The 12118-nt window shown below is 36.3% G+C and overlaps 1 protein-coding gene across 1 annotated transcript in view; it reads right to left on the reverse strand.

Annotated features, from left to right (window-relative positions):
• The window catches only part of CD2AP (CD2-associated protein), a 123341-nt gene that overhangs the window by 79582 nt on the left and 31641 nt on the right, over positions 1–12118 (reverse strand). The window contains 1 exon segment of the mRNA XM_014535406.1: positions 422–575. Within this exon segment, the coding sequence (XP_014390892.1) occupies positions 422–575 (154 nt within the window).

The following is a 12118-nucleotide window of genomic DNA, read 5'->3' on the forward strand; positions in this document are numbered from 1 at the left end:
AGGGGAGCTATGGGGGGGAAAAAGAGGAACAACTGTAATAATCTGAACAATAAAGATTTAATTTAAAAAAAAGGAATCATACTATCAAAATTCTTGCATCTACCTATACTGCTTAAGGATAAGCAGACACTTAAGCTTTTCAGTAAATAAATGGTATTAAAATAAATTTAAGGCAAAGCGTTAACAAGTCAATAGAGCCTTAAACACTAATAAGAAAACCATTCCCACACATAGTTGTCAGCAACTCATATAAAGAATTGACTACATGGGCCAGTAACTGGTAACATGAGAGTAAGTGGGAAGTTTCTGCACTCAACTGCAAAAGGTTGAGCTAATTTTTCATAACGTAATTTATGAACAGCTAGAAGACATCCTTCTATTTTGACTCAATTTATTAAAAGTAAAGAAATTATTTACATACTTTTTTTAATGTTTTTAGTTGGTGGATGTGGCTGAATTCCTCCAGCTGGAAGTCCATAGGTGCTTATTCGTTGTACAAGACTTGCTACATTCCCATGCCTTTCCCGTCTGATGGGCAAATTGTCATCCTTGGATTCTGTTTCTCTCTTAATTTCCTATAAAAGGGAAAATCAGGAAATAGGAAAATTAAGTTATTTTATTAAATTCTCTATTGTAAAATGCCAAAGCACAGGTACAGTGATCTATAATAATAAAAGTGTAATATGCTAATTAGACCGGACAGCCAAAAGACCTTCCAGACATCATTCTGGACGAAGCTGCTGTGGCAGGGGCCGAGGAAGAGGCGGTTAGGGGCAATCAGGCAGGCAGGTGAGCAGTTAGGAGCCGTCAGGCAGGTAGAAAAGTGGTTAGGGGCAATGAGGCAGGAAGGCAGAGTGGTTAGGGGCGATTAGCCAGGCAGGCAGGCAGAGTGGTTAGGGGAGATTAGGCAGGCAGGTGAGCAGTTAGGAGCCAGTGGTCCCAGATAGCAAGAGGGTGCAGGCTGGGCTGAGGGGAACCCCCACACCTCCATGCATAAATTTCATGCACCAGGCCTCTAGTTATTACATAAAACATGATATCAAACGTTTCCAAACTTTTTCTCTGCCCACACAAATTTAAAGAATGCAACGCACTTCGGTAACAGTGGCTCACTATGAGTTTAGGTCTTATCAGAATTGGAGATATAGGTAAAGAAAAGGAGGCTAAAACACCACCTCCACCCCAACATACACATGGTACTCTGAAATACGTAAACAAACAATGACAAACAATAATTCTAAGTCAGGGGTGGACAAACTTTTTCTATAAAGGATCAAATAATAAAATATTTTAGATTTGTGGGTCATTCAATCTCTGTTGAAACAATAGACTCTGCTATTTGAAGTGTAGACACAGCCACTTACTTAAATGAATGAACATAACTATGCACCAACAAAATTTTACTTATGAATACTAAAATTTCAATTTTATATAATTTCACATGTCATTAAATGTCATGCTTCCTTTGGTTCTCCCCTCCCCCATTTATAAAATTCTTAGCGAGCATTCTCGGCTCATGAACTACAAAAACAGGTGGCATTCAGATTTGGCCAATGGGCCATAGTTTAATGAACCATGTTCTAAGTTAGAGGCTAAGAGAAGATATGCAAACCTTCATGAAAAGAAGTATAAGAGAAAAGGGAAGTTATGCCATGTTCAGTGATTTTAAAAACTCAGTATCACAAAGATATCAAATCTTCCTAAAACTGATGTAATGATGCAATGCAATTTCAAAAATATCTCACAGATTTAGGAGAGCAATTTAATAAACAGTTTCTAAATTTGTATAGAAGAACAAAAGGTCAAGAATAGCCAGAACACTTCAGGGGAAAGAAAGTGAGGGGAATTTTTCTTTTTTACTACGATATACAGAAAAACTATGTGACACTATAAATTAGTACAGTACTGGCATAAAAACAGACATAGTGATAAATGAAACAAAATAAAAGTCCATAAACAAACAAACTTGATTTATAACAGACAAAAAGTAAGAAAAAAATAGATTCTTAAAATACATAGTACTAGTAAAACTAATGTTCCCTATTTAGGGTGTAGGGAATGAAACTGGACTCCTAATCTCACACATTTAATATTAAAATTAACAGTTTCTGTTCATTACAATTAAGCATTAAAAAAAGTGAATCACAAACCCGAAGACATTTTTCATATACAAAGTTAACAAAGAATTTCTGTCTCTAGGTGTTTGTATCTACCACAATGTTAACCAGTTGTTACTTTCTAACTAGTAGGATTTCAGGTGATTTTGACTCCTTTGTACTATACAAAAGTGTTTGATGCTTGCTTTGTGTTTTTTTTAAACAATGAATATCGTCTTTCAATCAGAATAAGTTTTTCATTTCGGGAAAACTGTTAAAGTTGGTGGAGAATTGTGAAAAATTGTTAAAGTACAAATTACAGAAGACAAAATACTTTATAATATAGACGCTTCATTTTTATGGTAATGCATTTAAGGAAAAATACTTCAATTTACTATTAATAGTACATGACATTCGAACATTTGAAAACCTTATAGTTTTCAGACTGCACTAAGTATTTTTCAAACATAAAATCTATGTGAACTGGTAGTTTACAAACTCAACATGCCAAACCTATTCATTTTGGATTCTCCTGAGCTAACAAGGTTTTAATTTTTTAATTTTTTTTTAAAATATATTTTATTGATTTTTTACAGAGAGGAAGGGAGAGAGATAGAGAGCTAGAAACATCGATGAGAGAGAAACATCGATCAGCTGCCCCCTGCACATCTCCCACTGGGGATGTGCCCGCAACCCAGGTACATGCCCTTGACCGGAATCGAACCCGGGACCTTTCAGTCCGCAGGCCGACGCTCTATCCACTGAGCCAAACCGGTTTCGGCAAGTTTTAAACAAATAAAAGCCGTACCTCTGAGAGCTATTGTTGCTTTTAGTACAAAAGACCAAGAACTTAGCTTGATATTCAAATCTTGTTCTTCTAAGAAAGTAAAGCTAGTTTAACTTAATATTATTAAGTACAGGATCAGACCCTAGCCCGTTTGGCTCAGTGGATAGAGCACCAGTCTGCAGACTGAAGGGTCCAGGGTTTATTCTGATTAAGGTCACATGCCCAGGTTGTGGGCTCAATCCCCAGTAGGGGGTGTGCAGGAGGCAGCTGATTAATGATTCTCTTTCATCCTTGATGTTTCTATCTCTCTCCCTCTCCTTTCCTCTCTGAAATCAATAAATATATGTAAAAATAAATAAATAAAAGTACAGGATCAGGAGACAGATGACTTGGGTACGAATTCTGGCATTATCCTGTTTACTAGTTATATAACTTTGGATATTTACGTTATTTTTAAATAAAAATTATGTGAATAAATATATTTGAGACAATGTTTCCCATTTCTATAAAATTAATTCACAACATATTGCTCAAGATTTAGAAACATTTTAAGGACCTTCAAAATTCTTTGAAACATAATCACATCCATGAATATTAGATATAATAAATCTGAGGGCAAAAGATATAAAATGAAAGGGAGAAGCAAGCTAGAATATATATACAGTCTACCCTACACATGGAAAACTCAGGTTCCAAATACAAAGTACCAACTAAGATATGACAAGTACCAAGTGACCTCCAGGCTATAAGCAAAATTACAAATAAAGTTTACACTGGGCTCCTCCTCCACCTCTTACTGATACTATCTACCACCAGGCACTTACTTACTTTCTCTCTCTCCCTCCCTCCCTTTCTCTCTTCCTCCTCCTCTCTCACCAACCTACTAACCTAACTCTCTTTTCTAGTTCCTAGATACATAGTGCCCCCAAATTACTCTTTGGCTATCATCTTCAACAGCAATTTTATTGAGTACTTTTTTATTAACAAGGCTTCCAGTGTTTCTTCTTCTCCCTTTACTGCTTTCTACTTAATTAGCCAGTAAATAAAATACATATCAATCCCGTAGCATCCATTGTCTACCAACTTCACTTTTTTCCTGATTTTGAAAATGACTTCAGGAGATCCAGTAACAAAAAAAAAAAGAGTCCTCACTCAGAGAGTATCATGTCTTGACAAAACAAACAGAAAAACTCTGAATCTCATTCCACAAATGAGGAAAGCCTCCTACATAATAAGTAATCCAATTTTTCAATCCAAAATTGACCAAGAAAAAATACACAATAGGGATAATTTCCAAATAGATAAGAATGTATTATATTGATTGATTTTATTTCATAAGGAATAAAAAGTAACAATTAAAGGAAGTAAAAAGTAAAAGTAAAGGAAGATGAGAAATATAAGCAAATGAGGAAGCTAAAAAGATTGGAGAGAATATAGTTATTCTTCACCTATTAAGGTAATCCAAGATACTTAGCTCTGATTGCACTAAGCAAAACCAGGTAACTTGAAAGATTATCAACAAAATTCACAACCTCTCCTTCATGTTGTAATATATCTATACAATAATTTGGTTATCTGATCATGGCCAGTGCCATGATCAGGATTTGAAAATAGAAATCACTTAAGTTCCATATCATAAAATCAAAGGTCGCAAAGAATAAAAACAAGGTAAGAGCTTCTTTTTTCTTAAATGAAAGAGAGAATATCTAATCACCAAATTCCTAAACAGAGTTACAGATCTGCTTACGTTAATTAAAATTAAGGAATACACATAATTATTTTAAAGTTTACATTCAGGATTTGCAAAAAGTGTTGGAAATCCTGCATGTAACCTCCAACTTTACAGAAGCATAAATCAGAAGGTATGGAAAAGTGACATTATTAAGAATAAGAAAAATAAGATTAAATGTTTATTTGGTACCGTATGCTGTTCTAGCTAACAAGATAATTAACCCCATTCTTAAAAACCTTTTATGAAATCTGTATGTATCGCTGAATGCTAGCATATCAGAATCATCAAGGAAAACAGTAAAAAGATAATGTAGGACGGCCATTTTGAAAGTTTCTAAACTTATTTTTCTCCTTCCCCAAATAAACTATTCTCTATGTAACCACTGTCTCTTCAACTTGGACAAAGGACCTCCCTATTTCAACTGTCCCTCCCCCATTTGTAAAAGGGAAGAGTAGGAAAAGGGGTGGGAGGATTTATGTACATTTATTGGCATCCTACTCCTTTCCTTGTCCTATCACAAGAATGCTAATGACAGCCAAGTGAAGTAGATTAGAAAAAAACACAATGAAGAACTCTTCTACCCATATTCTTTCAGACATACCACACTGATCGAAATGAACTGGAAATACCTCAATAATTTATAATGGTCACACTTTTCATACTAGTTTTATTAATTTTTAAAAAATGCTATTTGTGTTTTTAGCACTAGGATAAAGGAGTTTTAGAATAAGAACAGCAGGGAATGAGGGATAGTCTATGACTCAAAAGTCACTAAGCCTACATGGAGATCCTTCTCTCAAGCCTCCTAGACTCCCTTGAGGCCACAGATGACAGTGACAAGCAGGCAATGAGGAATACTGACCTAATAAAAAGCAAAACCAGGAGATATCCCAGAAGCCCACGTTTTGGCAATCAAACTTTCCTGGTTTAAATCATTACAACTTGAAATACTTTTGCAGAAACAAAATATATTAACTGCTTAAGGGAAAAAATTAGATTTTAACTTTCCAGGTAAGTCCCAGGTAAACACTAACATGATTTATATCACAAAGTCTCAACTTGAAATTTATGGTGTGAAAAATAGGAGATAAAGGGGATGAGGGTACAAACAATTCAGTTTAAAAGAGTTTCTATAGAAAACAGTCTATAAAATATCTACCAAATTCCTAAATGTAAAAGGAGGTTTTTGAAGGAGGGTTTTGAGAAAAGAAATGTATTTTTCCCATTAAATACTGCTATACTACTTGAATTTTGTTTCAGCATGTATTACTTATTTTTAATAAAAAAAAAAACTTGGTGTGCCCACAAAGAATAGCACTGTAAGTCAAATTGTTTCAGAGCATTTAGAAAGATCTTAGGTGTGTGAGCACACATTACAAAATCTAAATCCTTATACCTCTTTTCTAACATTACCTGTATTAAACTATTTCTCTAACTCAGTAAATATAGTCTATATGGGATTCAAAATATTATCAAAAGTAACCCAAGTCACAAAACAAACTGCTCTAATCAGTGTGTATAGTTAATGTTTTACAATATGTAACAGAAAATGTACTATGAGGTAACATGAATAACTATATATAACTTTTGCATTATATCTGCTATTTTTATTGTAATTCCCAATAAGCAAATAAAAGTTGTCTTCTATTTAATATTCTGTTATCTACAGAGTTGTTTTCTCCTCTCCTGTGTTTCCGATTTACGAAAATAAATCAGTCTTCTTCTCCTGATTTAAAGCTAGCTTTCTGAACTATTTTATTAAAGCTACCAACAAATCTCCTACTGCTCAACAAAATCACTGAGGTTTATCTAAGCAAATTAATAGTTTTCACAAAGTAAGGGATTTAAAAAAGAAAGTAAAATTGTCAATTCCTTCACTCAAATAGTAACTCCTCTTGTTGAAACAGTGGAATACCGTAAGATTTAAACACAATATCAGCACTCTTCCAGAAAAAGAAGTTATATTTAAAAAACAAAAAAATCTCTAAGACCTTTTCCAAAGTAGCCATGTACATCAGATCATCTTATTCCCCATTTTGCTACTTAGTATTTTTAAAGAAGCCTTTTAAAAGGTTTTTAAATACATTTGTAATCTATATAATCTAGAAATAAAATGAAATTTTAAAATGCAAGATAAGTTGTCAAACTGCCTATTTTTTTATCTAAAAAAAGCAGATCTGATCATTTAAATCTTTTTCCTAAATGTGAAAAAAAAAAAAGCCTGCTAGAAATTTAGGTCAAAACACATCCAAATGATTTTTATTTACTTGTCAGCTTTTGTTTCTTTGTTTCTTATTATATCAAAAAGCCTAAAATACTTTATAAAGTTCCAAGGATTCTTCAAAGGAGATCAAACTTTCATTTAAAATTTTAAAATATAATAATACACTTACCAACTCCTGAGACATCTTCTGTAAACATATCCACTTGTTTTTTAAAACACTAAAGTAAAATCACCATAACAGTAACCAATCCTATAAAAACCTGTAGCACCTCCAAGATCAGTATAAAGTCCACAAGAAAGCTGTGTGGAAGCTGGTATCCCCAATCCAAAACTACTGTCCTAACACTCTTTAAATACAACTAATGTTTCTGCTAACCTCTTTTGATATCTCATTTCATGACATTTCTCTGCTTTCCCCATAACCTCCTGTGCTTCAATACTTGTGAAACTACCAAATGTGCCTTCTACATTGGTGCCCAACCCCTTCCCTCCCCAACTTCCTCTGACTCATTCACTCAGGTCATCAGACTATGTACTCTACCATATATGAAACTCAATGAGCAGAGTTCACTAACATTTATTAAATGCCTATAACTAGCCAACTGCACTATTACCTACTTTCATGTGTTATCTTAATCTTCAGAAGCAAGTCATAAAAGAAAATAAAGGTATCAACTATGCTTATTACCTTTTTACTGAATGCTAATCTATTCTTGTGCTAATATAACTAATATTCATTTTTCTTAGCACTTTATAACAATGGCTTAAGAAAAAACTATTCCTACACCACTTCCAAAAGAAGAAACTCTTCTAGATTGTGAGATTTTAGACTGTTGAAGATGTGCATTACAATCTCTACTTAAAGGCATCATCATCTTGCTTTCCCGTTACAGAAAGATAGATATATTTTTCCCTATTCCTCCCATTAAGTACAGTTAAAAACTCTAGATACTACTTATTTTTAAAAATAGATAAAAGTATTGTGAAAAGTGGAGGAAAGAAGGTAACACAAGCCAAAGAGACCAGGTTCCTCTGAACCTGTTGAGTTCACTGGATTTTCTTTCTTCCTCATATATTACAGACTGAGTACTGGAGGAGCTGGCAACCTGGAAATGCCAATAGGCAGAGAGAGAAAAAAGCTCCAAGAAAAGCCTTCTCTCTTTAGCCAAAGGACCAAGGAAAGGATAGTCTAGCACAGTGGTCGGCAAACTCATTAGTCAACAGAGCCAAATATCAACAGTACAATGATTGAAATTTCTTTTGAGAGCCAAATTTTCTAAACTTAAACTATATAGGTAGGTACATTGTTATTAACTTAATTAGGGTACTCCTAAGCTGGCCTTTGCTAAAAACGTCCTCAATCTGATTGAGGTACATTCGCTGAGGTCGACCCCTTACAACTCTCCCATCCACACTCGTCTTGTATACTTGTTTCGATCGGCAAACTGCGGCTCGCGAGCCACATGCGGCTCTTTGGCCCCTTGAGTGTGGCTCTTCCACAAAATACCACGTGCGGGCATGCACGTACAGTGTGATTGAAACTTCGTGGCCCATGCGCAGAAGTTGGTATGTGGGCGTGCATGTACAGTGCGAATGAAACTTCGTGGCCCATGTGGAAGAGCCACACTCAAGGGGCCAAAGAGCCGCATGTGGCTCGCGAGCCGCAGTTTGCCGATCACTGGTCTAGCAAGACAGAAAGCTCTTAGACAATAGCCACTACACTGCAGTCAAATATCACAGGAAAAAAACCTATAGCCCCGTCCTCACCCACACCAACAAAGGCCAAGTAGGGAGCCTACATTTCCACCCTTAACAGGCTGTAATGAGGTACCCCAACTACCACCCCTTCCCCATGTCCCCAGCCAGGGTAGTATCAAAGAAGGCCAAATGGAGAGCCAAAATTGCCCTCCCAACCAGATAGGAATGAGCCCTCCTCTCCCACCTACTGTGAAGGCAGAGGCAGGCCACAAGGCAACACTGAGGAACACCTGCCCCTCCAGGGAGGAGGGTATCAGTGGAGGCTACTGGAGCCTGAACTCCTACTCACCCAGAATTAACAAGAAGCTCTTCCCCCTCCAAGTGACAATGGAGCCAAGTAGGGAATCTGAATTGGAGGTAACTTTTTTTTCCCCCAGCACAAGTTCCCCCTTTAGTTAAATAAAGTTTATGTTTTGATCCCAGGTCCTCAACCAATATTCCGATTTTTTTAAAATATATTTTTACCCCCAGATTTCTGCTTTCTCATCTTATAACTGAAGCAACCTTCTAAAGGCATTTTATCTTAGACCCTTATCTTCAAAGAACGACTTTTCCCCCCCAAAGGACTCAATAACAACAAGAACAAAAAAAGATAATTTCCCCCCCCAAAGGACTCAATAACAACAAGAACAAAAAAAGATAATTTCCACCAGGTCATTTTTCTATAAATATGATTAGTTACACAGAAAAGACCTATCACAATTAGTGTTATCCTAAGGAACTATAGCTTACTCAAATCCTAACCACCAAAAGCTTTTTTTAGTGTCTAGTTTTTCATCCAGTCAGTCCACTTTTAAATAAACTTAACCTGTTCTATCGATACTACCACCACCGAGACAAAATGATTTCCCTAGGCACATAGGCTAACCAGGCTGCTCGTTCCATATTTTCTCATTTTAATTACTTTCTTCTTTATTTTTGTCCTTCCTTTAAAACTATTCACTTTTTCTAAAGAGCAATTAGTAAAGTTCTACCTTATTTACCTACTTTTATTATTAACATTTAATAGTACCCGGACTATTACAGGCACAAAAACAAAACAAAACAAAAAAAACCCTAAATATATGTTAACTAAATTAACAATTTAGCTGATTTTCTTCTCCTATTTCCCCTTTCCAAAATGGATGAAATAATAAACTCCATCATATATCTACATGCAAGACACATAATCAAATACCTACCAATAACCCAAACAAGTGGAATATCCCACTTACATAGGAAGAAATGAATGTGCTAGAACAGTGGTTCTCAACCTGTGGGTCGCGACCCCTTTGGGGGTCAAACGACCCTTTCACAGGGGCCGCCTAAGATCATCGGAAAAACACATATATAATTACACATTGTTTTTGTGATTAATCACTATGCTTTAATTATGTTCAATTTGTAACAATGAAAAAACATCCTGCATATCAGATATTTACGATTCATAACAGTAGCAAAGTTACAGTTATGAAGTAGCAAGGAAAATCATTTTATGGTTGGGGGTCACCACAACATGAGGAACTCTATTAAAGGGTCGTGGCATTAGGAAGGTTGAGAACCACTGCTCTAGAGCAAGCATGTCAAACTCGCAGCCCACAACAAATATTTCTGCAGCCCAGCCAATCTAACTGTATGTAAGAAACATTTTAATAAAAATTTTGTAACTTAATTATAATATTCTGTTATACATAATTATTAATAACGAACTACAATGCTCATTAATGACTGACTACTATAATCGTGTTGCATTCATTTCCCTTACGCGCCTTACGGGCAGGCACGCCATTTCTCTCCACTAATAATAGCAGCAAATATTTTAGCAGCCAACTGCCACATCATTAGTCTTGTGCTGACTTGTTTGGTGTGCTCAACAGGAAATATTTCGCTTTCGGAGAACAAGAAAAATAGGTTTATCTGCGTTACGCTTATTAATTTGAGCAGTTATTCAGTGTCTGGTAAGTTAATGTTCAAGAAAAAATACGAATTTTTATTAAAATGTTCTATTATTTTATGTTAACTATTGCTCATTTATTTCAGCCCTTTGTATTCAGCATGTCTCTATCGAAATAAACCTACAAAAATTGAAGCTTTGTTTATTTGTGTCCCACATAAGCTTAAATCTTGTTTATTTGGCCCATGTTAGCCTTTGAGTTTGATATGCTTGTTCTCTAGAGAGAAGTGTCTTCAGGAAGAATATAAAGCAGGTATATATGTGGATATGAGGGAGATGAAGAAAGAATCAAATCCAGGTATATACACCGTGAATCCAAAGACCACATTCCTTTCACAATGCCATGCTATCTTCTTGATGTACCTCTAGTACAGTAGATGGAAACCACAACCATCACATTGAGCCTACCTTCCTCTAATTTCAGGGATCTTTCTCAAAGGAAATAAATGCCTTATCTATTCCACATTCTTCTGTGATTTATTGGCCAAATAACCTCAGAGATTTTATCCCAGAATGGTATTGATAGTTTGACCCAATTTAAACTATCAATGTCATTTTGCATCCCACCACCACTTATTTCTTTCAAAGCACACATGATTATCAAAAATTATCTTCATCTATTTCATTTACTTTTTTCAGATGTCTGTTTTCCCCCACCATTAAAATATAAACTCATGAAGAGGGAACTTACCTGTTATTCACCATTGTATCCCTAGCATCAACAAAAAGTCCTAGCACATAGAACATCTACACTAATAAGAGAGAAACATGGTAATTAGCGTACAACCGCTACCCTTCCCATTGGCTAATCAGCATATCCTTATGCAAATTAACTTCCAGCCAAGATGGTGGCCGGCAGCCATGCACTGAAGCCCCAGAGGCTCTGCTTCTCAGAACCCCAGGAACCGCTGCAAACCTCGGAGAGAAAGCTGCCTTCCAACTGATGCCAGACACTCCCGCTTCTCCCGTTTGAGTCCGAGTCCCCAGCGATTCGCCCAGATCTGGGGCTCAGAGTCTGAGACTCCCTCCTGACCGAAAACGACAACCGCGCTCTCAGCCACCAGCCCGCTTTGCGCGCGCACCTCCGCACCTGAGTATTTTCCACACTGCGCCTCCTCTGAGCCTCGGTGTGCTGTTATTTTTCCTTCTAGTTGAAGAGTCTCTCCTCAGCCAGCCTTCCTGTGGTTCTGGGTGATGTCCGTTCCGTCTTTCAGAGATTTTATCCCAGAGGTTGTTTGCGGCAGTAGTCTCCGGTGTTTACCTATGCCGCCATCTTGGTCTCCTCCCACTTATTTCTTTCAAAGCACACATGATTATCAAAAATTATCTTCATCTATTTCATTTACTTTTTTCAGATGTCTGTTTTCCCCCACCATTAAAATATAAACTCATGAAGAGGGAACTTACCTGTTATTCACCATTGTATCCCTAGCATCAACAAAAAGTCCTAGCACATAGAACATCTACACTAATAAGAGAGAAACATGGTAATTAGCGTACAACCGCTACCCTTCCCATTGGCTAATCAGCATATCCTTATGCAAATTAACTTCCAGCCAAGATGGTGGCCGGCAGCCATGCACTGAAG

This window comes from Myotis brandtii, unplaced genomic scaffold (genome assembly GCF_000412655.1).
Source record: "Myotis brandtii unplaced genomic scaffold, ASM41265v1 scaffold143, whole genome shotgun sequence".
Taxonomy (NCBI): domain Eukaryota; kingdom Metazoa; phylum Chordata; class Mammalia; order Chiroptera; family Vespertilionidae; genus Myotis; species Myotis brandtii.